This window comes from Malaclemys terrapin, chromosome 8, assembly GCF_027887155.1.
Source record: "Malaclemys terrapin pileata isolate rMalTer1 chromosome 8, rMalTer1.hap1, whole genome shotgun sequence".
NCBI lineage: Eukaryota > Metazoa > Chordata > Testudines > Emydidae > Malaclemys > Malaclemys terrapin.
In genome coordinates this window covers 4,206,687-4,231,046 of record NC_071512.1, presented here as the reverse complement: position 1 = coordinate 4,231,046, position 24,360 = coordinate 4,206,687, and the positions used below count along the sequence as shown (strand labels likewise).

The following is a 24,360-nucleotide window of genomic DNA, read 5'->3' as shown; positions in this document are numbered from 1 at the left end:
CGGTCGCTGCGCCAGGCCCAAAGGGTCTATTGAGGAGTCTCCGCACCCAATGGGGTGGTGCCACGTGGTTACAGGCAATCCCCTGCGTGTCCTTGGCAGAAGTCCAGGGTATCCGTGAGCCTGTGAGAGGCCCATTTGCATAGTGTCCGTGTTTGGCCGGGGCAGGTGGAGAGTGCTCGTTAGGCTCTGGGGGGCCCTTCGTGGACAGTTCTTGACGTCTGTAGCTTTGTGTCTCGTAACAGGGCAGCTCTATGGACTGGAAAAGTTTTGGGCCTACTTAAAATATTCCAAAGCCAAAAATCTGGACATCGATCGCAAGCTGCAAGAATACCTCAGCAAGTTCAGGCGCCTCGAGGACTTCCGAGTGGACGTGAGTAGGCGCTGCGGCTGATCACACTCTCTCACTCTCACTCTCACTCCCAATCCGACCACGTTCCCCAGAGCAGGGGCAGTGGATGGAAATTCAGTCAGTATCAGGGCCAGATTTAGCTCAGCAGTGACCCCTAGTGTCGTGTTCAGGCCATTGCAGCTGGGTGGGGGAATACAGACATTCCCCCTTGGTTTCTGTGTCGAAGGGCCCCCTGAATACAGGGCTGTTTCTTGGCTACTCAGTCTCCATGGGAATAATATTCAACTTTGTTTTGCTTCCCCGGCTCTGAATAGCTGTGAAGTGCTTCCCTGCTGGAGAGAAGCATGGGCCTTGCTTTGATCCCATGTGCTCTTTTGTAGCCGGGCTGCGTGGGGGAGGCCGGGGGTGACTGGGTTACGGTGAGGTGGCATTTTCACCCTAGATCTCTGACAATGAGTCAGTGACTTTAGGAGCAGCTGAGCTTGAGCGCAGTCTGATACAGCGACAGTCTAGGGGCCGGCAGCACAGGCGAGTGAAGCGTCCCGGGCAGGAGATAGGTGAGAGAATTTCAGAATTTGAAATAAAGGGGGGGCTGGGCAGGAGGCTGCCGCACAGATAGTGTGTGGGTGTTAGAGGCGGGGCAGGACAGAACAGCCAGCCTTAGATAAGGGGAGAGAGGGGCCTGCCTGGTATGGTGGAGCCAGGAAAGCTAACCCTTCCCCGCTGGCACGTTACTCGGCGCTCAGGGGTTAGCACAGGCCTCTCCGATAGGAGATCAGTTACCCTTCTGTACCTGCCCAGTGCTCCTGAGGGTTCCACCTCCGAGAAACAAGGGACCACTAGGTTTGCATATTGGGAGCCGGGTTAAGCCCGTTTGTACAAACATTTACTCTATTAACCCCCCTGTCCCCAGGGAGACAGGTAAGTATTTTTCCTCCCCATTGTGTCCACGATTAAAACACAGCACCAAGTTAGCTGGCTTGCTTGGTGGAGCCAGGTTTGGTAGTCCGAGCTGGTTCCCTGGCCTGCACTGGACCGCTGAACTGTACTCTGCTGAGAGAGGTGGGCAGAGAGGGGGAACCTTCGCCGGAGGCCCCTATGCCTTCCCTGCATGCTCTTGGGGGATGAATCTGGGCGGTGGTGGGCTGGAACCGTCAGCGAATGTAGGGCAGGCCGCATCCCAGTGGGACTCCGTGTGGGGAAGCGCGAATGATTTGCTCGCTGTCATGACTCAGCAGGAAGCAAAAGCAGCTCGAGCTGCTGCCTCCTGGGGAGAGGAATCAGGATTATAACAAGAAGGGGAGAGCGAAAACTTCCCCCAGCCAAGGATCCGCCTGGGCCTGAAGCCAGTTTGCCCCACAAGAATTCTTCCCTCTGGCTCCCTAATGCAGCCGGAGTGCAGCCCTCCCCCTGAGCACCTGCGTGAGTGGATGGGGAGGCTGGGCTAAAGTTAGCCTCCCCACCCCCCTGGGATCCAGGGAGAGCTCTTGCAACCGTCGATGGGGCTTCTCAGGTGACGACAGGTGCAGAACACGGATGCGAGGGGGCGGTGGAGGCAAGACCGTGGGCATGGGGGTGACTTGCTTTGAGATGGCTGCTCTGATGCCAGGGACGTTTCTCTTTCAGCCACCCATGGGAGAGGAAGGTGGTCACAAGCGATTCCCGTCCATGTCAGGAGGAGATGGAAGGAAGCGCTACCCCTCCCAGTCTTCCAGCAAACCGGTCAGCCAGTCCCCATCCAGCCAAGCCCATGCCTCGTCCAGCCAGCCTGCGAGAGAGGATGCCAAAAACCTGAGCCACCATGCCCTTGCCACAGCGGCTGTGGCATCTCAAACACTGGGGAAGTAGAGAAGCTGGAGCTTCTGCTTCCTATGGGGGAAGGGGTGGGTTGGTGGGGAGTTGGACTGGGGGAGGGGAGAAGTGCGGTGGGGAGGGACAGAGGGGGAGTCGGAATGTGGGTGTCCAAGAATAGGCTGCTGGGGGAAACTTCAACGCACACGACCTCTCTTGTGGCGGGAAAACAAGACGATACCAATCCAAAAAGGATCCTTTGCTTGCTGTCTGTCACTGACTGGAGCTGGACCCCCTCCGCCCCCACTTTCATGTCTTAGCTTCTTTCTGGGTGGGTTGGGAAGGGGGAGATATTTTTTTTATTATATATATATATCAAGTTTTAAATTATTGATAGAAGTTCGTCTGGATTTACCAAAATCACTCTGCGCTACGCAACCCCTCCTCTCCCACCCCCCCTCCCTCCGGACACGCACCCCTTCAGATCAGCTATGCAGCCTGCTCGGAAAGCTACGAGTTTCCGTGTCGAGTCGGCCTGTGGCACCCCGACGTCCCTGACCCGGCTGACTTCACCCATTCCGAATACAAGGATGCGTTTTAAAAACACAAACCCAACCGATACAAAAAGACTTGATTGTATTTGCCCCTCCTCCTGCCAGCTCCGTTTCCCTCCACCCAACTCACCCTTCCATCATGGACAATTGGAAGTCAACCAAAGGACCTTGACCAGGCATCGCGATGGGCTCATTCAAACTTTCTGTGCGAGGACAGCGAGGATGGGATCTGCAGGCTTGTGCCGGAACGCTGACCGCACTAGAAGGAGCTTTCTCTTCCTCTCCCTTTGAAAACCACAAAAAAAACAAAAACACCCTCTACACAGACTGCTCTCCCTTGGCTTTCTTCCTTGAAAATAATTGTTTAAAAAAAAAAAAAAGAAAAAAAATGTTGCCTTATTGTGGAGTGGGAGTTCTGTGACCCGCCTGACTTCCTCACGTGGCCTCGGGGCGTGGCGTCTGCGTGGGACGAGAGCCCTCGGCCAAGCAGCGGGAGCCCCTCCGTAACCTCCTCCCTTTGGGAGACTCCTGCAGGGAACGGCTGGCGATCTCCCGGGCGACCCGGTTGCATTGACACAGCCACCGGAACTGCTTTCTGCAGCCGAGAGGGACGTTGTCCAGACTACGCCGGACGATCCCCCCCTTCCCTTGGAGGTGGGCTGTAGGGCCCACTCCGGAGAGGAAGCGGTGCTGACGCAGCTTAATCTAAGACTTAATAGCCGAAGTAGTTGAAGCCGATGTAATGTATATACTGTTGTAGTGTCCTTCCCGCTACAGCAACTGTCCGTGCTATTTGCCTCACTCAGACTTACAGGTGCACTGTCATTTTCTCTCCTCTTCCACCAGTCCAACAAGCAGGGGCAGCGCTGGTGGGGGTTATCGGTCTGCTGGGAGGGTAGGAGCCTAGCAGGGAAGGGGACAGCCCCAGTGGCTGGATTTCTCACTGCTAAGGGGGGGCGTGGAGCCGAGAGAAACGTGAATGTCCCGGAGCACGTTAATGCTACAGCCAGGCAGCTGAGGAAAGCGGATACCAAGAAACCCATCTTGGACCAGTGCTGATCCAGGGGGCTGGCTGGGTGGGGATGGTCTCAATTCAGACGGCTGCCTGCGAAATGTGGTCACAGTGCGGGTTTCCCTGTTACAGATGGGTGCATTCAGTCCTCTTCTTTCCCCCCGTTAGGGTGCATGGCTGGCACCACACCGCAATGGTTGCGGAGCCCTGGGTTTTGCTCGCCCGACCACAGCACCACTCGGCAGTGCAGCATGAGACGGCTTCGGGGAGCATGTGCGTTCGGACTCTCCAAAACACAAGTGCGCCTGGTGGGATTTGGCCGGGGTGGGGAGCAGACGGGGCTGAGATGGCGCGGAAGGAAGTTGTAGCTCGCAAGGCGACCTGTGTCCTGGCAACGAGGCAGTGCGGAATTCAGGCTGGAAGGTGGAGGTGAATTTCCTGGGAGGGGAAGAGGTACTTCCCTTGCTGGTAATACACTCTGCCTCCATGTGCTCACACATGTGCTTTGCTGGGTTCTGGGCTGTATCTCCTGTGTGTTGGCCTAAGGCCTTGCTCGATGGGTATCGAAAAGAATGTCTGCAGATGCTGCTACCTTGGCCTGCTGCTGTCTGGGCAGCGTAGGACCCCCCTCCCCTCTTCCCCTCCCCCCCCCACCGCTCACTGCTGCCCCATCAGCTTTTAGTGCAATGGCATGTCACCTCTGAGCATCCCACTGATTTAGGGCTGCCTCACGTACTAGGCACCGCTCCTGGCAAGGGGGGTGTCTCTAGGGCTTGCATGCTGCTTAGTAGCTGGGAACCCTGCCCTGTACCGACAGGAAGCCCAGCAGTGCTGTGGGTTTGGAGCGCAGCAGTTCAGAGCAAAGCTGGGTGGGTCCGCCAGAGTTTGTCGCCGTTGGGTATCGGCATTGCCAGAGGTGGGTAGCGAGAGGTCCATGTGCTGCTAATGTGCCCTGTCCAGTGAAAGCAACCCGCTTCTCAGAGTTACACTGCATAAAACAGGCTGCTGGGGGGGAGGGGGCAGAGATGCTGGTTGTTTCAGAGCAGCGTTGGGTGACCCTACAGCCGAGCTGCTGTCAGTAGCTTAGAGCCCAGCCAAGGGAACCGAGTGGCTGGTACTCGGTGTTCCCTCAGATCAAGATCCTGGTATATTGCGCAGCTAAAGGCCGCTAATGATTTAAACACACAGGCCTCCCCCGAGTCCTTGCCTTATTCTGCTGTGTTTGGGATTGCACGGAGTGCCCGGTTGGCCATGAGAGTCCCAACACGCAGGTGCAGCGTGATCGCATGTCAGCCCTGATTTTCAGCCTTGACTTTGAATTTCCCTAGTTTTGTGAGCTGGAGCCAGACCCTCCCTCTGGCAGGCGTGTTGGGATTTAGATGGGGGTGGTAGGGAGGAGCTGGGAGGATATTGAGCAGTGACTGCGGAGACACAGCTGTCTGTTACTGGGGGGCATGGTCTCTTTGTTACCCATTGAACTCAAACCAGAAATGAGGAAAAGTGGTCTCACCTTGAGGAGTGGTTGCTTGTGAAATCAACAGGCTAAAGGAGCCATTGGATGGCAGAAGTGCCCAGGAACGTTCCAGAGAACTTCAGAGATCCAAACTGATTTTCTGTTCAGTCTTTTTGTTTGTGCGACACCCTCTCCAATTTCAGCCCAGAGCAGTTTGTTTCCCATTTTAGTCAGTGGTTTGTCATTTGTCGTCCGTGTGACCGGGGCCTGTCTAGAAAGTCTTCTCTGCAGGAGAAGCTTGCCCAGAAGAGAGATCCCAGCGGTTGTGCCACAGCCCAGGATTGACATGCCGTTGAATTGTAGCAGATTACAATAGGGTCAAGTGGGAGCTGTGTTGGCACGTTGCTGTGTGAGGCAGGCCCAGATACCTGGGGGAGGGAGAGGAGACGTGGAAATGAACCCGAGAGAGGCGTTGCATCCTGCAACAAGGTCCTGTTTCACCCTCTGCTCTAGAGGGAGAGGAGACTTTTGCTGTTTGGTGCCTGCAGTGTACGATGTAGGCCACGTTCCAAAGAGGGGAGGACAATCTAGCGTTGGGTGGCACCAGGAGTACAAGTCTCCAACACCATTGCTCAGACGAGGGCTGACCCCGTAGGGTTCTAGCCTGTCTTCACAGGCACAGAGCCCCACAGCCTGCTTAGTGGGTACCAGGGCTGAGGAGTTGACTGAATGCTAGGATTGACCTCAGAGAGGTCTGCCATGCCTCATGGTGCACATGGGACGAGTCTCTGGACGCACCTTCCCAAAGCTAAGTGAGACCCACCTCTGCTACGTAGAATATATAGCAAGAGGATTGTATGTGGCCGAACACGCCTCCACGGCGGGGAAGTGGCTGTTGAAATACCTTTCCCTTCTAGAAAAGAGCAGATGGTCTGACATTTGCATTGGCCTGATTTCCTACCCCCACCACCACTTTCCCGGGAGGAACTTGATCTCCGTTCTAGTCAGGGATGGTCCATCTTGGCCATCCCACCTCCTTTAAAAAAAGAAAAAAAAAAAGTTCTCCCATGTGCTCATCAGTTCTGTAGCTTGCGGTTGCCATGTCTGCTGCGGGGGGAGTCTGAGGCAGCTGTTAATGCAGAGCCAAGTCTGCCCCACGACCCCCAAGTGGGGGTGCAGTTGGCCTTGCCATTTCAGGTGGAAGTGTCTGTTAAATCCTGTGCATCTCCTCTCTCGGGCCCTGCACGTTGGATGTCCATCTTGCATGCAGGTAGCTGTGGCAGGATCCAAAACACTGTGGTTCAGGGTTTGCACAGAGGTGGGGTTGTTTGGGGTTTTTTAAAGGAAAACTTGTCTAGGTGCTGCTGCTTTGTCTGCTCCTCGTGGCTCGTTTCCCCCTCCTGGTGGTTATCTGTAATTGTTGGATTCTGTCCAGGTTCTGTATTCACTCACTCTGCTTCTGATTGGTTGACTGTACTGTAACAAATGACATATTAACCTCAATACTCTGCCATACTTCTGTGCACGTACAATACAACAATGCAGAGGGGAGCCTTTTAGCTGGTAATGCCTTTCTGATCTCTCTTGTTTTATCAAGCAAAAACACACACACAAATCTGTCAATGTAGCAAATTGTTTGCAATGCTCTGTATCCTGTGTGTGTTTCTTCTCCGAGACTTTGGGTCGTCCGCTCGCTTTCTTTTGGAATCAACGTTAGGCTCTTACTAAGGAGAGGGTTGCTACACTTGATGTTAAATGCCTCACTGACTTTTTAGTTTTAATTTCCAAGTCCTATAATAATTGAGGAGAGTGTTTGTTTGTTTTTTTGGAAAACAGTTTCATCTCTGATGTGGATTGGGTGGAGTGACTTAAAAAAAAAAAATTCTAGGGTTAACGTTTCAAAGAATCGTTTACATCTTCACTTTCTGAAGACACTTGAACATAGGACCGACGTATCTGTGACGAGCACACCCTGTTGTTGGAAGCTCTCTGAGCGGGAAAGGGCATGGGCTTAAACCTATCCATTTTGGTTTTTATAGACACTTTCATGTCAAAAATCAGATGTATTTCAACTAACACCCCAATCCCTCCTCTTTATTCCTCAGTGGTACATTCCCGCTTCTCATCACCTCCAGAATATCAGTCGTGTACAATAGGTTGGCTTGTACCAATGATATCCCTGGGAGAGGGGGGCTTGGTATCGTTTCATCCATTGGAGTCTTCCTGGCATAGTGTTGTGTGCCTGTGGGAAAGGATGGCCGAACTCTCCTCCCTTTCCAGCCCCAGCCTCAGTTGGTCCCTGCGGCATGTACTTTCACCCAGCCCATGGAATTCCAACTCGGAAATTGACACCGAGCTTTAACTGGAAGTGGTTGGAGCAGGGAGGGTTTTCCAGTGTCCGGTCTCACTCTGAACTGCTCAAAGCTGTGTGGATTACCTGCTTTTCAATAAAGAGCCAGTGTTTTTGTCTAGATGCCCAATTACTCAGCCAGAACAAAAGGGGATATTAGTTTGATCTGGCTGCCCTTCCCAACCAGGCTCCGTCTGTCCCAACCTCATCCCCTCTACTCCCAAAAACAAAAGAGGAAAAAGTTTTGCAACCTTCTTCAGCTACGTTTTATTGTAGAGACAAATTTAAAATGACTTATCAGACCACTCATCACGGGGGAGGAAAATCTTGTTAATACGACCCACTCTGTGATCCATCTTCTGTTGATAGTACATAATGACTCGTGTGCTAGGATCATCATCCCATTTAAAAGGAAAAGAAAAACCACAACAACAAAAAATGTAAAATACTTGAACGAGAGCTTGTATTATAACATTAATATTATTCAGAGTATCTGCTTTCTAGGCTGATGTGATTCATTATTCTAGTAATGCTTTAGTCCTTTGTAATTTGTGGTAATTATGCTTTTTCCTTTTTAATACAAAAAAATGTATAAAAATAAAAACCTCAAAAGACAGTGTGGTATGGACTCTCCTGTCCCCTTACTCTCTTCTCGGTCGTGCTCTGGGGTCTAAGGGTCTGAGCGACAGATGAGACACGTCTCCTGTGGAATGAATACTTGTGAAGGTGAGAGACTGATGGCACCTGATCAGTACACTGCCGCTAGGCACTATACAAGCTCTCAGCAGAAGAGCTCTTGTAGGACTACTTAGTCTCAATCCAGTGCACTCTTCCCTTGCTCGTTCCAGCCCCGGGCCCCCATACCGCTCTGCTAACACATCTCAGTCCTGACTTTCAGCACTCGCAGCTCTCGGTGCACCATGTGATACTTTCAGTTGTGTCTAATTGGGTAGTGGTTTTCTGACTGGGAGACCATTTTCTTTAAGGGTTTTGCAGCACTCCCTACTAAACAGCTCAGGAGAACAGTGGTGGTGGGGAGCTCTTCCATCGCGTATAACTTTATGCAATCCTAGGGGTTTCCCTCTGTCTGCTTTGCTGTGTTGGAAGTGAGGTGAGTCTTGGTGGGATGGAGCAGTCCACCCATACTGGCTGTGCTAATGAGACTTCCACTCCAGAGCCTCCCTCCTGGAAAGGTCCCTTAGTGACTTGCATTTTGGTTTCACCTGCCATATTATTTGTTAAAACAATAAAACCTACTCAGTGCTCCCAGTAATGTAGCACGGTACCGTGTGGGGGTAGCTTCTGCCTGACCCTCACTGGTGATCAGTGATGGTTTAAAGCTTGAAGCCCTTATGTCATAGATATGGGGAATTGTACTGTGGGAAGTTGAGCTCTCAGGGCTGATGGTGCTGGCAAAGTGGTTACGAAGGGCCACGTGGCCTCAACAAGCATGTTTCCATGGGGTGTTCAGGTTGCTTATCCCAGGCCCAGAGCACCGGGATGAGATTGAGCCAGGCTGAATGTCTGGAGCGCTGTGCTCTTGAATTCCTCTGCAACTCCCCATGCAGTGCAGGTGAGATGTCCTGGGCCCCAAAGCCTCCAGCAGGAAATGGAGATCTAAACAGCAGCCAATTCTGTGGGCTGGAGGGGAACCTGCGTGGGACAGTCTGTGGGCAGCTTGATCCAGGGGACTAAGAAAACCCTACGCTCACTTGAGGAGGCCCCCCAGCTGTAGGGCTGCTGCCAGGAGCTCAGCTTTGCGCTCCAGGCTGGTGGGGGCCAAAGGGAAGCGAGTGCAAATCTCCCCGGCAACGGGTTACAGTTCCACTTTGTCTTTGATACTTAGGATGAACAATAACCTGCTTCTCATTAGAAAATTATTTGGCATAATCATCGTTCCAAGCTCTCGTGAGTCCCCATGTTGTGAGCATGCCGCAAGCCGTGGGGAAGGTGGGTTCACTTGGCTTTCTTGGGCGAGTCGGGAATGGTCTCCGTGAGAGGGGTGAGGCTCATCAGGATGACATGCCTCTCGTAGGCCTTGGTTTGCTTGAAAAGCGTGTCCGTTCCGTGCAGGCGGTCCAGCACCCCCAGGACTCCGTAGCACTGATTGAACCTGGCAACCAAGCAGAAAGGGACCACGCAGGGTACTGGGGGTTACAGGTGAGAAACAAGGTAGGCCATGCAGATCTCTTCCCTTTCACCCCCTCCCATAGCCTGTGTCCCTATCAGAGACCTGTCAATCCTGCTTTACTTTCTGTCTCTCCCAGCCTTTGCTTTGCAGCCTGCGCGGGACTGGATGGGGGTTTAGCCCAGAACCTGCCAGTCTTGCTACATAATCATCTAGGAGAGGTGTTGAGCCAGGGGGTGTTCTCCATCCCCAGGCACCGCGGGCTGCCTTTGCAGCCATCACCAGCCAGGGAGTGGGAGAGTGCGACTCTACGCCGGAGAGCCACAACTCCAAGGCACATGAGCGCCTGAGGTCGCAGGAAGACCAGACGGGCTGTACACACCCCTATGGCCAAGGAAGTTATGAGCTGGCCCTACAGCATTGCTCAGCCCCATAGGTTCTGATGTCCCTGGTGATCTGTGCTCCTGGCATACAGCATGATCAGTGTCGTGGAGAGGTGGGGGGTGATACGCACTCGCTGATACATCAAGTATCACCCCGTCCTTTGGCCGGAACTGAACTGCCGTCCCCGTTTCTGCAGGAAAGGGGAAGCGAAGGTAGCCGGGGAGTATGGTCAGGGAACAGAGCACAGCCCTGGGAACCAGGACCTCCCTCAGAACTCTACCTGCAGGCCTGACACGGCTTTGCTGCGCTACCTTTGTAAAAAGGTGCTAGTATTTCACCTCCGTTGGGGGGGTTTAACGATCACATGTGCGCACAGCACTTTGACTAGGCGAAGCCTGGTTCCTGCTGTATCAGGCTTTTCAGCTGTGGGATTATCTGGTTTTTCCATTGCTGTCTTGGGCCAGAGAAGGAATTAAGTGGCCAGAAAGATGCTCCACAAAGCATTGTCCTTGATGCCCTAGCCCAGGGGTTGGTAACCTTTCAGAAGTGGTGTGCCGAGTCTTCATTTATTCACTCTCATTTAAGGTTTCGCGTGCCAGTCATACATTTTAACGTTTTTAGAAGCTCTCTCTATATAAGTCTATAATATAGAACTAAACTAATGTTGTATGTAAAGTAAATAAGGTTTTTAAAATGTTTAAGAAGCTTCATTTAAAAGGAAATTAAAATGCAGAGCCCCCCGGACCGGTGGCCAGGACCTGGGCAGTGTGAGTGCCGCGGAAAATCCGCGCGCGTGCCGCCTTCGGTGCCATGGGCTGCCTACCCCTGCCCTAGATCACTGCTAGGAAAGCCCAGGCTATGTCTGCTTCTCTGGAACCTACACATTATTTTCTCTGACTAATCCACCCAAGAAACCTGAGCTCAGATTCAGCCTTTGGTTTTCTGCTTTGTAGCCGGTTTTCCAGCTCAGCTGACCGCGAAACAGAAAGGAAAAGGTCAGTCATTTGTCTGAGGGTTGCAGGGTGCATCAGTGGCTGAGCTGAGGTAAGGAAGCAGGAACTGCCTGAGGCCTGGTCCTGGTCCTCTGCTCTGACCTCTCTGTGCTTCCTGTTCACTGAGGGTGAGGATGCTGGACCCATTCAAGCTGCCTTCAGGTGAGCTAGACTGAGGTGGGGCAGATTGACTAGTAGTTATGTGAGACTGGTTATAAAGGCTACGTCTCGTCTCCGCCACTGATGGGGTGACCCAGCCTACAGAGCATGAGGGGAGGGGCAGCTGTATGGATAGTGTCCAATGACCTTACTTGAGGTGGTGGAAGTCGTGGAATTCCGGCGAGGGGAGGAAAGGCAGGTGGTAGCCGCAGTGCGAGATGGATGTAGCCAGAATAGCAAGGCAGAGCCACACCATGATGGAGGCAACATGGGATCCCAGGATTATCGGACCCACCAGCAAAGGCAACATGTTGGAAAACTGGAATTCAGACACAAGCCCTGTCTCATTAGCATGCACACCCAAACCTTCTGTTCAAAAGGCCGCAACTGGCGTCTCCTCTTGTTGCTTGTATTACGGGAGCCCCTAGAACCCGGTGCTGCTGATGCTGAACGTGGCACTTGGTTACAGTGGAATAGTGGGAGTCGAGCATCTCGTGGAGGTGTGATATCAAGATAGCTAGTGCTGCCGTGGGAGACTCATCGCAGAGTCACTGGGAGTGTTCTGCCAATGCACCTAAGAGACTGAGATAAAGGAGGTGACCGAGGCCAACTCCCACTGTAACTCAAGTTGCTTTAACATCTCAACTCCCTCTCTCAGGTTTCACTGCTTACCGCCTGGCACGTGTGTCTGGCTGGGACAGTTCATGATGAAGCAGCCCAGCATTGGTCACCTGGACCTTTCCTAGGCTATGCAGCAAGATCTTCCACCAGATCTGCCACCTCAAGGAGGCCCCATTCCATCATGCTCAAACCTACTGGAGGCCCTGGCTCCCAAAAGGTTTGTCTGACAGTAGATTGACCCTGTCTTACCTGGCTCTACCCTACGAGTTTGCAGTCCCAGTGTAAAGGGCCACCAGACACTTCTACAGTAGCTTTTTGGAGACGCCACAAACTCCAGCTTCATCTCCCACCAGGAAGGGTCTGAAGTGTAGCTACTCTCTTCCCTATTCACAAATCCTCACCCAGTGGAAATGCAAAGCCCACCGCCATGGGTTGGGTTTACTTGATAGGCTGCTGGGCAGTGACCCCCAAGAGTGCCCGCTTACCACGTGCTCGACCGGATGGGCATAGAGGGAGACCACACCAACGGGGGCTGTCCATTCATGGTGCTGCTTGTGTATGCGCTTGTACAGAAGTGGGTGATGAACAAGCCTGCATGGAGAGAACCAGAATGAAGTCTTCAAGTCCAGTCAAGCCTGAGACCAATGTCAGTCTGGGTGCATCCTCAATACTTTTCTAACGTATAGCTTTCTAGAGCAGCCAAGTGGCCTAGTGAATTAAAGACCGGGGCTAGCCGTCAGGACTCATGAGTCAAGGCAGAACCAGAAATAGAACCCAGGTGTCCTTGGGCAATTCACCTGGCCTGTGTGTATTCCCACAATTGCTTTGTTTGCTGTTAAACTGCCTCTCTCTCTCTCTCTCTCTCTCTCTTTCTTTATGAGGTGGGTTGTTTCTTTTTTTTTCTCGACTTTACTCTGCATCTGTTTTGGGGGGGTTTGTGTAGTGGTAGCGCTCTGGAGAGTCGGTAGCTGGGCCCCATTGTGCCAGGTGCTGTACATGTGTATAGGAGGTCATGGTCCTTGACCAGGGAGTTCACAATCTTTTTGCTCTACATATACACACTACACTCTCTCCGTAGGTTTTCTTTGGCTGGTGTCTAGCTCCTCCTATAAGCAATAGTTACAGCCTCCTCCCCCAGCTCGGGTGAAGTGCTTTAGATTATAGCTTGCATATAAAATCAACTTGTCTTTTCCCTCCCTTAGCCTGTGGGCCAGTCCATGTCCATCCTCGCACTTTCATAATCTCTGGTTAAACGTGGCCCCTGGTAGCCTTATACCACCAAGAGCTCCCAAAGGAAAGGCAGGTGCCACTGACTGGCCGAGGTCAGTGGAGGTCTTTGGTTGAGGGCACAATCGTCATTCCCGACAGAGCGGTTCACATTTCTTAGGGAGCGTAAAGGAGGAAGAAACAGCTGCAGGACAGACGAGTTCTCTTGCCCAGCTCACCGGTGCGAATAGTAGAAGAGAATTTCCTCCACCAGGATAAAGATGGACAGCTCCAGGAGGAACCAGTGAAAGGTGGGTAGTTCCTTGCTGCAGGGCTGTCCCCGCCACTTCATGATGGGGAGCATGAGCATCATCATTGGGAGAGAGATGAAAAGCTGATTAAGCAGCACTGTGTGAACAGCCTGCCGCAGCTTCGCTGGGTCCACCTGCAAGAGAGGAGACTCCGCTAAGGCTAACCATGGAGCCATGCACCTCTGGGGAGAGGGAACCTATTTTTGGACCAAGTTTCACATGTAGGCAAATAAACAAGAAGCTGATCTGCCTACAATTCAGCGCCCTCATTCTTCGTGTCGCTGGCCACCTAGTGCCTGGCTCTGCTGGGGGCAAAGCCCAGCACTGGAGGTGGGGGGGCGAGAGGTATGATTGACGGGGAAACACTTTCGGTACCAAGCAGCGGATCAGCCTTTGCTGTCTGAGCAGGACACTTCCCCCTGGCACCCTGAGCAGCTCCAAGGCTGGAGTTCAAAGCGAGCGCATCTCCTGGGCGTGTGGCTTGTGGCTCAGCATGGCCACACTGATGTAAGGCTTTGTCTTCACTGCAAAAAAGGTGGGTGTGTTAGAGCGACTCGGCAATCTCTCTGTAAAGACACCTGTCGGCAGTGGCAGATACGGACTCTTGTCAGCCCCCGGGTGCGCTGCTCCACCTTGCTTCAAGGAGGAGCAATAAAAAAGCCCAGTGCCCTTGTGGATCCCCAATTGAATTGTCTCCCTCCAGCTTTCCCCGTGACTTCCGGTTCTGCTTGCTGCCCTGGGACAAACAGCTGAAGGGCTGTGGCTGAAATTTTCCCTTCTATAATCTTAATCTTTAATAAAGACCTGAGTGTACAATTTGATGTCATTTGCCAGGGCCAGGAGTCAGAGTCGGGTGCTACAGGAATACGTCTCCGCTCGCCTGCACGTTCTTTAACCTGCAGCCCCATGGCTCTAGGAAAGGGGTAGAACCCTTCCCTGCCTCTGGTGGGGGTTTCTCTGATGACTTAGTCCCCGTGCCCTGTTGATCACTGGCCAGGGCGTGTGCACAGTGCGGTTATGCAGCCGTGGGACTGTGAATTGCTTTAACATGCTGCCTAACTCCACTCCAGCAATTGAAATGCCGTTGAAAGAACTCTTTAGCCCACACAGTTATGATGAAACCTTCCAAATGTGCTATGAATAGCAGCCAGCTGCTGTCTGCCGGGACCTGGCGGTGACCCGAGGTATGAAACGTGTCCCAGTTACCAAACTGGGGTGTTAACACTGAAGTCTGACAGCATAAGCTTATTAACTGCTGTTTGGTTTAGCAATCAACTCACGCTGATGTATGTGTTTTGCCTTTTTTGCATGCAGTAAGAATACTGGGGCATTGGTGCAACTGATTGCTGTCAAAGGTCGGGGGGAAGGAGGAGTGAGTTAGCCATGGTCTATGCTTAAAATTTATACCACAACTGTGTAGGTTAATGGGGGGAGCAGGACAAAACCCCTAGTGTAGACTTAGCTTCTGGTGCCTTAGCTCATGGTTTTGGGCAAGATAGTGCAGGCTGTGTCTACTCTGTGTGGGGGGGGGGGGGGGGGAGGCCAACAGAGCTATGCTGCCGTGGGCTCTGTAGTGTAGACGTAGGTTTAGGCCGTCTACACTCTATGGAGACTAGACCAATGTAGCAACACCAGCATAACTCCGTCGTGTAGCTGTAGGCTATGCTGATGGGAAGGGGGTGTTTCTAATGGGGTAGGAACACAGCCTTGCCAAGCGACTTTGTCCATATGGACGGAAGCATTCTTCTCTTACCCCAGCTATGTTGACAGTGGGGACTAGGTCACCCTAGTGACGTCTTTCAGGGGGTGGGTTTTTCACACCCCTGACTGCAGCTATGTTGACTTAGCTACAGTACTCAGGGATGTGAAGTTATGTGGCCCCAACCCCACTGTCCATGCAGCTAGGTTGAGGGAAGAGTGTTTCTGTCTACCTAGGTACTGCTCCTCAGGGAGGTGGGTTACCTACATCAACAGGAAAACCCCTCCCATCGCTGGAGGAAGCATATCTGCTACAGCTCATGCTTCCAAATGCCTCTTGGAGCACATGCAGGCATGTGCCTATAGCCTGGGGTTCAAGCACTTGCAGGGGAGTTGGGAGACCCAGGATCCCGTCCCGCTGTTCCAATGACTTTTGTTGTTTAGCCAGAGTGCAACAGCAGGCACCTATGTCCAAGGCAGGGGTGGGGCTTAGCCCCACATCTCTCTTGCTAGCATCTCCCATGGGCTAGCTTAGGTAGGCCCCCATCCCCAGATAGACTGCAATCCACAAAGGCTAAGGTGCCTCTCTTCCCCAGGAGGTTAGGTGCCTAACTCAGGCTTGGGGCATCATAGTGATTTTTCTCCGCATGTAGCTAGTGCTTGGGGGCATTGAGGTCTAAAGGATTTGCCCAAGGGTGTCTGAACTGGGAACTGACCGCAGATGGCCTGTGTCCCAAGCCTTGCCCTAACCTCAGAACAATCTGTTCCATCTACATTTTCGTGCCCTGTAGACTTCTTGCCTTGATTTTACTTTGCCAGCCCCCAGAATGGAAGAGCGGGAGGTTGCGGGGGGAAGGAGACTAACAGCTCCCCCTCCCCTCTTACTCTAAGAAAATGCAGGCGGTATTTGTCCAGCTCGGCAGGCACGGTGAGAAATACTTACAGGGTCATTTTTGCCCAACTGAATTCGGTAACGGGTGATGAAAGTTGGCTTTCCGGTCACATCTGCCACCATCAGGAGTCCATTGAAGCACCAGTAAACAAGGCTCGGAACTAAGGCTGTGCCTGTGGTAGAGGGGGAGAGAGGTGGGCAGAGACTGCTGAAGCCAGGGGAGCCTTTGTCCATCAGAAATGATTGATATTGCACTGGTGCCTGGGCCAGGGCCTGGACAGAAATGAGTCTCCGAGCATAAGGGTTTCAGAGCAAAGACACCGCTCCTGAATGGGATGAAAGGGCAGGAGTGAAGTGGGGATGAGATTACAATAAGATAGGCATGCTCTCAGGCACCTTGCCCCCTGCCACCAAGTCATTATCACCAGGCTGTGTTCTGTAGACATTACCCCAGGAGGAAACCTGGCTGCAATACAGGGACCACCCTTGCTAGAATATGACTAAGGTGTGTAGCCTTATCCTCTGTACTTTTGGCAAGAATGACTCTGCTAAGATGTGGGGTGTAATTTCACTTTAGCCCAACGAGGGCGGTGGGAACCTTGCATAGGCGCTGGATGGTTTGGTGGTTACAAATACTGGCAGTGGAAAGGGTGGTCCCAAAATGTTGGCTGGACCCTGACCATGGGAGAGGCATGGCAGGGATTTGGAGGCAATGCACACTTCTGGTACATGGAGCGCTGGGAGAGCTGGAATCTGGCTTTCCCGCAGCTGAGCTTTGGCATTCAAAACAACTCACCTAGAAAGAAAATTGCCCATTCGTTTCCTCCAAGCAGGTGGAGCACTTTCTCCCATTGGGCCTGCCAGAAATCGCCCGAAGCCCCCCAGAACTTCTGCAAGTGCCTGGGGAAAAGGGCCCAAGAATTACACCCAGGGTTTAGCTTTTCATTGCAAAAATCATGTCCATCTTATCTCCCCACCCACTGAGATGTTGCTTCTCAAACTATCGGTCTTACCAGGTGAGAGAGTTCCTGAAGGCAGCAAATAGCAGCAGGCTAGTACCCACTATGAAGCCAGTTGTCTTCATGGAGTCCCAGAGCTTCCCCTCCTGAGAGCAGGAAACAAGCGATTACACCTAGGTCATGGAGTAGCCTGTGTTTTAAATCACAGGCTATCAAGGGACAATCTAGTCCTAGGATCCCTTGTTTTCTGTTGCCAGCACTCAGCTCCACTCTGTTCTGTAAAGTTGTTCTCCACCCTGTCAACAGATGCTAGGAGTGTGGGGATGAGGCTCTGAATATATGTTACCGTGTGTATCAGTGTGGTAAAAGAAATACACATTTAAACTGGATCCAGATAGCAATCGGTCTGTGATTTCCTCCCTTCTCTTGTGTAACAGGTCATTATGATGAACAGATAAGAGCTCAAAACAGCAACGCATTCATTAGGCTTGCATAATTAAATAACATTAGTTGCCCTACTTGTCTCGTCTCTTAGCAATGCCACAGGACAGGCACCAACAAGAGAAGTTTAATCCCTTACAACAGGATCAATGGGTGGTGTAAGGCAACAGCCCCGAGTCCCCCTTCCTCAGCAGCCTTCAGCGCTATGCCCTGGGCTGTCTCTCCAATGCTCCTGCTCCAGGATGCTTAGGAAATGATTATCTGGAATTGGAAAGGATTTAGGTCATTTGCCCTGAAGACGCGCTAGTGAAGTGGTGTTGGCCCTTTTCGATCCAAGGGGCTAGTCGAAGTGTGAGGCCTTGTAGGTGGTTGCGGCTGGGAGTAGAATTTGATGATTGCACCTGGTATTTTCTTTGACACAATCTTGTTTCTTCTCCAGGAATCTACAGCGTCCTGCTGCTGCGAACGGAGGAGGAACCAAGAACAACAGGAGCTTTTCACCTTTAGGTCACTGCCTCCAGGCCTAAGCTTCTCTACACCCCTGAGCCTTTCTCTAGGCTTCGCGCAGGGCTACACTATGCTTGGCTTTCTTGCAGTCTGCCTTGCTCTGAGTGTCTGGTGCTTCTCTGCACCCTATTTTTTCCCCACCTACCTACCCACCCACCGGAACCCTCCATTCGCAGGGTGCTAATTTCTGGGCAGACTCCATTATGCCTTGGTTTAGGTGTAGCCCTTAACTCTCCTTATGCTGTATCTTAAAATGAAGGGAGCAGTCACAGCCATCAATTTCAGTGAGGTTTTAACTAACCCCTACCAAGGTTTAACTCGTCTGATAACGGTCTCAAACTATACCAATCAGCCTGCTCTGGGGGGCTTGGGAGAAGACCCTTTAAAGAAGTCCTGCTGTGAGTTTTCCAAATTTCAGAAGCCTAAGATCTTGTATCAGCAATCAATGCACTTGGCTCTCAACACTAACACTCCATTGTCCTTAACTGTAGCAAAGTAGAGGTTGGAGGAATAGGCACTGTTGGATCTGGATCAGGTTTACTTGAGGTTATGGGTTTGAGGCAACGGGGTCAGATTTTGATCTCTCAGCATGTTTGTTTAGTAACTCCATTGATTCCAGTGACGCATCACCCTGCATACATGTGTGTGAGGGCAGTTGGTGCGGGCTACAGTCTGCAGCATCACCCCATCCTAGTTCACACACTACACCTGCTTTACAAGATGGTTATGATACTCAGTGCACATTTAGAGCATCAGCTACCATATAACATTTCAGTTGAGACATCAGTTTTGAGTCTTTACCTGCTTCTGCCGTGAGCCCCCAGTGGAATATGCAGCGTCTCCCTTCATCTACAATAATAAATGATGCGAGTGAGTGAATGGGGAGCTGTAAAGAAAAGGGAAGGGGAGGAAAAGAGGGTAGGAAAGCAGCCCTAAAGGAAGTTTTCACATGTTATGATACAACTCTCGCCTGGGGGCCTGACTGGTCTGAAATGTGCTGTATTCAGGGGCTGGCCCAGGCCTTCGGGACAAAAAAATCTGGTACAGCAGAGTAAATCACTGGGGTGAAGGATTACAATTATAGATCACCCTGTGCCCTTAAATTACAGCCCCTAGGGGCTTGTGCACCGAACACTGGGAACATGATAAGGGAGCTTTTCACCTTTAGGTCACTGCTTCAGATCCAGCCCAGGGGGAATGACTGAAAATCGTTACCATCTGCTGGCTCTTCAAATACCAGCAGGGCAGGTGTCAGCATCATAACCAGCCTGGCCCCTGGCTCTAACCAGCCCAATGCTGACAGGCTCAGCAGAGAGGCCAAGGATTGAATAAAGAAAGAAAGTCTGAACTACCTTGTGCTCCTAGAGGTCAGGTTCTGGCGTGAGGAACCTTGTACTTCTGGTGCATGTGCAGTGTCTACTGCAGGGCTAACCTGGGGAGTTTTCATTTCCTGGATGGCCAACCTTTCTCAGCAATAAATTTGCTTACACAAAATATTCCTTACAATTGATCTCACCTCAGCTTCACCGAGTCTTCATCAATGTTCAAATAAAAGACAATCTAACACTCAATACATAGAAGCCACGAGCCAGTTTCTGCCCTTGGTTAAACCCTCACCACCACCCCCCCCCCCCCGGGATATTAATGGGATTGCATGGCTGGAACAAAGGGCAGAATTTGACTCCTGGTCCTTTCAGAACTAAGCAATGTAGCCAAGAAAAAGGCCTTATTTTTTACTAGGTCTTCTAGTGGACCTTCCATTCTTTACTGTGGCAGAACCCCACTGCAGTCAAGTTCATGGGACTTTTGCTGGACCTGCAAGATTAGGGTCTGAGTGCACAGTAAACCCTCTAAACGGCATTCTCCAGAATACCAACACAAGCCACTACCAAAGAACGAAGCGGCATAGCTTTGTTTGTTTACGAGGCAAGAACGGCTAGTGCCTCAGTAGAAGATGCAACACAACGGTTAGTCTGTGTTCAGGGCCTAGCCAAAGTCACTGGTTTAGTACAGAGGGATCTGTAGAGCCCCTCAGCTCAGTGCCTTCGTTCCTAGAGCTGGCCATCCAAGTCCCATTAGCGTAAGCAAGCGCAATTACCTCCCCCCCACCCCCCAACCCGGAGAGATCCGCAGGGAGAGCTCTTAAGAGGGGAGATCAGCTGGAATGGTCTGTGACACGCTGACTCCTTTCCGGTAGGAGCAAACAGGCTAGATTACATAGAGCACAGAATACTGACAAAATAAATAATTCACAAGGTGGTGGTGCATTACCTTTATGATGCTAATATTCCCTCTGGTGGGAGCTGCTTTTCTAGAGTTTCCGGGTAAAGGACCACACTGCCAACAAGCACAAAAATCAACCTGTTAGCTTGGTGACAACACGTCAGCTTTGAAATTGTAAATCTTTAATGCCTTTTTTTTTTTGCCTCCTTAAAGCTTGTTAGTATTTCAGCTCAGAGGGTTTATAGTCCAAAATCAGACACTTCTCTGTCTGGGGTGTTATTTACCGACAGGTTAAAAAGGGAAGGGCTGATTCTCACAGCTGCTGCGTGCCCACAGCTCCCAGTGGCTTCAGTGGGAGCTACAGGCGCCCAGCAGCACTGAAATCCAGCCCTAAATGACTTGCCCAGTGACTGTGGTGGGGGTGGGACCAGAATCCAGCAATTCTAATCTTAGCTGGAGCACAAGGGCAGGTGCTGGCTGTGCGCAACATTAACAAACCTGGGGAACCAGCCGTTTTAAAACTCAGAATTGCAAACGGATTGAGCTAGCTCTGACGTGCTGACCCAAAAGAGCTATTGAAAGACGCATCATAAGAGGAAGCTGTTTAGATTTTAAACTAGTGTCTTCATCCCGTTTGCTAGCCTCTTCCTCCTGAACTCAAACTCCCCACTCCCTCCTGAGCCATGAGATTCTTTCCAATCTGCAAAATCTTCCACACGCTGTTTGTTTCCAACCTGGCAGCCTAGTTTGCTAGCTAGGGCTCTTCTGAAAAAAGAAAATGACTTTTGAGTCTAATGGTTCTGATAAACACACTAAATGGTTGGTATCTCAGACTACCAAACAGAAGGATCCTGCTGTCTTGAGAATAACAAGTGTAAATATCTTTGTTGCAGGATCAAATTATCTTATTTTGCAAAAGGCCCTTTGCCCTCTGTAATGTACTTATCAAGCCACATTGCGCTGTTACACTTCATCCAAATATAACCCCATTATCTCTGCGATGTTATCTAGCTGCATCAGCTGCACGCACTGGCCTTAGTGAAACAGATTGTACAATAAATTGCTTATGCTTAGAAAGGCAATTTCTTTTTGAGATTTCACTTCATCGCTGTGCCATTTATACAAGAATCATAGAGTATCAGGGTTGGAAGGGACCTCAGGCGGTCATCTAGTCTAACCCCCTGCTCAAAACAGGACCAATCCCCAGATTCCTAAATGGCCCCCTGAAGAATTGAACTCACAACCCTGGGGTTAACAGGCCAATGCTCAAACCACTGAGCTATCCCTCCCCTCTCTGAAGAATATATTAACTGAAACTGTTCTACTAGGACAGTATAGTATTAGCCCAATGGTCTTTTGTGACTGAGTATTGCTCAGATGCTACGGGGATGGGCAATGTTATAAGGTCCTAGGTATATAAACAGGAGAGCCTCACTGCCCTGACCTGATGCACAACAGCCTGCTAGATAGCTGGTGCTTGAGAACGTGTCTTCTAGATTGATCCAGTGACTCAAATCCCCTTGGAACTGTGTCTCCAACAAGTCAGAAGGCTGGAACGATTGCAAGTTGGCTTTGAGTCCTTAGGAGGAGGCAGCAGGATTGCCCAACGCCATCTCATCTCTCGAGCTTTTGGGGAACTGTTAAAATAACCATTGGTATGCCTCATGGCCAGGTCCCTTCCTGCCCTGTAATCAAATTACAGCATTCCTCTTTGACTTAAGGGTACTATGAGATCTAGTGTTACATTTAAAGGCAAAACCCAAATTTAGCTAGATCCTGTTCTGCTCCCAGCACCGCACTACATAGCATTTTTGCTGAGATGGCCCAGGATGCACCCACTAGGCCACGACATACGTCACTGAGCTGGGGCTATTCCACTAAACAAAGAACTAATGAAGCCACCGGACCCTGAATTTCCACTGGCGTATAAACCAGGCAGAAGTCCATCAAACAAACATTGGTCCTCTCAGCTGGCTGCAGTCATAGCAGAGTCTGACATGAAATGTGACGCCTGGAACTGATGCTGGTTTATTTTTTTTAATCCGCCTTTTAAAGTAATTTTTACAAAGCGTTTGAAACGGTTATTAAAACCAAGCCAATCCCAGCCAGGAGCACCACGGCCTCAACCCCTGCAGTAAAATACGGGCACAGCCAAGGCTTAAATTCCACTTGAGCTATGCGGAGCAGAGCGCCAGTAAATATTTTCAAACATGCAGGGCAGAAGCCCTAGTGTCCCCCTGCCCTTCCCCCTCCGCATGGGGTTAAAGCCCAAGACCCCCCTCCCTGCAGCAGATGCCCCTAGCCCCACCATCCTGCCGCAGGGCAGAAGCCCTGAGCTCCCGCCCACACAGGCTTTTGGGCATGGAGTGTGGAGGAGGTGTCTCTAGGAAATATACTATGAGAATTTAAGCCATGGGCATAGGCAAGTCTAATGATCACATGTCAAACTTAAAACAGAACAGTCTACAAAACATTCAATTATCTGAATACTTATTCCTGCAAAGTGGGTCTGGATTTCTACAACAGCTATTTATGGACCAACAAGTCCATATTCACAGAATTTACCATTCCAGCCATTGGATGAGGCCCATGCAGCCAGTTTGTGTATTAAAAGAGATACAGTACTACAGTGTTATAAAATAGGAGGATGCGATTCTTTGCAGGCACATGGACACACCCAGGAGAATTTCCTGGCCTGGAATTGCAGCAGGTGTTTTGGCAGCAGAATGACGTGCTTGGCTTTGCCGTCTAGTCTGTGCTTTTTAGGTTCTCATGCTGCAGCCCCTCTGGGGCATCTGAGCACCTGTTTGCCCACAGCAGCCCCTAAGTCTCTGCTCACAACCATCTCGCTTCCACTCCTCGTGCACTGGCTGTGGAAGGACGCAGCCAGAGAGAAAAGGGGGTCCCTCTCAATGGGGCGGGGGGATGAGAAGGAACAGCTTCCCCCCCCTCCCCCAAAAAAGATAGTCCTCCAAGGGTCAGCCACCTCAGATTTGCAGTTCAAGGGCCCAGGCCTGATCAGCAGCTTCCCTTCATTTTGCAAGGCCTTGCAAAGAGCACCACAGACAGCAAAGGGCAGCTGCGATCAGTCGTCTGAGCTCAGCAAATACTGCAGCATTGGTTAGCCAAATCCAAACCCACTGCTGTGAAACCCACAGTAAACTCAAGCCAAGACTTATGTACACTGAACATTTCCTGAGCTCACCAGAGTGCACAGAGACGGCCCCTCACCCCTCCAGAGCGGGCTAGCTTTCTTCTCACACCTTACACACAATATTGATCCACTCTTCATATGCCACTGGCCGGCACCGCCACAGCAAAAAAGCATCTCCTAGCCCCTAAGTCCCATGAAGCTGGATTTGCGACACCAATACAATCAGAGCAAAGAAAAGTGAGGGCACATCAGATAGTCGAGACAGTGGGACCAGTCTGTTGCGTGGAAAGAGAAGCAGAGAGGCATAGGGCCTAGCAAAACAGGATCATCTCTGTGTCCAACTTACAGCCATCAGATGGCAGGGTAGGTGGGCTGGGGAAACAGAGAAGTCAGTGCTTGGAGGGGCTGAGGGAGCTAGTGTGCATAAGACATCAGTTATGGTCAACGGGGCACGTGTTGTTCACCAAACATATCCTGCCGCCCGCCCCTTGTTGCATCTGAGCCTCATTCCCTCCCAGGGAACAGCCCCCCCGTGTCATGTCTGCACAGCAGAAGGAAAAAGCTGGGGACTGGTCTCGCAGACTCCTGCAGCTGGAGGCGGCCATGGTGGAGAAGAAGGGATGGGGGGGTCCCATCCCTCATTTGGACTGTCTATCAGTCAGATGCACAGGTGCCAGCCCAGGGAAGGGGCAGCTCCCAGGGAGCGCAAGACAGAATGTATCATCCTTATTTAATTTAGCTGAAGCTTTGCAGAGCCCAGGTGGCAGCACACGGAGGGAGGCCTGGGGAGTGCCTTGATGTGGAAAGTCACTCCTGCAAAGTCAAAGCTGTGCCTTTAATACTCTAACATGCTGGGCTAAAGAATCAGAATCCTCTCCCAGCCAGTGACACTGATGGCTCAGCCAGGGGGACCAGATGTCCCCATCCAGCAGAACTGGCTCTCTTAGCCCAATAGCCAACTCTCCAGCTGTTGACTCTCCCCAGGACACCCTTCAGGAGTGGCTTCTTGGAATTCCCATCTCCAGAGTCAAACCGTCTTGTGCCTTGTCTCCCATCATACCCACCCACATTCACAACCGAACTGCCCCCAAGTGCAGCATATGTTACTCTTGCCTAGTCACTGGGCATAGACCCAACGCTGAAATCACGCCAGGCAAAAAGAGATGCCCAGCTGGC

At 51.4% G+C, this 24,360-nt stretch overlaps 2 protein-coding genes across 4 annotated transcripts in view; one reads left to right on the top strand and one right to left on the bottom strand.

Annotated features, from left to right (window-relative positions):
- LARP1 (La ribonucleoprotein 1, translational regulator) overlaps positions 1-2,221 on the top strand; it is a 70,110-nt gene extending 67,889 nt beyond the window's left edge. For both annotated transcript variants that reach the window (XM_054038408.1, XM_054038407.1), the window contains exons 18-19: positions 243-370; positions 1,976-2,221. In XM_054038408.1, the coding sequence (XP_053894383.1) occupies positions 243-370; positions 1,976-2,197 (350 nt within the window). In that variant the 3' untranslated portion in view covers positions 2,198-2,221. The remainder of the gene's footprint in view (positions 1-242; positions 371-1,975) is intronic.
- Positions 2,222-7,950: 5,729 nt separating this feature from the next.
- The window catches only part of FAXDC2 (fatty acid hydroxylase domain containing 2), a 24,945-nt gene continuing 8,535 nt past the window's right edge, over positions 7,951-24,360 (bottom strand). For both annotated transcript variants that reach the window (XM_054036874.1, XM_054036876.1), the window contains exons 2-10: positions 20,079-20,144; positions 18,609-18,656; positions 16,914-17,005; positions 16,697-16,800; positions 15,952-16,073; positions 13,239-13,444; positions 12,279-12,384; positions 11,325-11,491; positions 7,951-9,622 (exon numbers count right to left, since the gene is read on the bottom strand). In XM_054036874.1, the coding sequence (XP_053892849.1) occupies positions 9,466-9,622; positions 11,325-11,491; positions 12,279-12,384; positions 13,239-13,444; positions 15,952-16,073; positions 16,697-16,800; positions 16,914-17,005; positions 18,609-18,656 (1,002 nt within the window). In that variant the 5' untranslated portion in view covers positions 20,079-20,144 and the 3' untranslated portion in view covers positions 7,951-9,465. The remainder of the gene's footprint in view (positions 9,623-11,324; positions 11,492-12,278; positions 12,385-13,238; positions 13,445-15,951; positions 16,074-16,696; positions 16,801-16,913; positions 17,006-18,608; positions 18,657-20,078; positions 20,145-24,360) is intronic.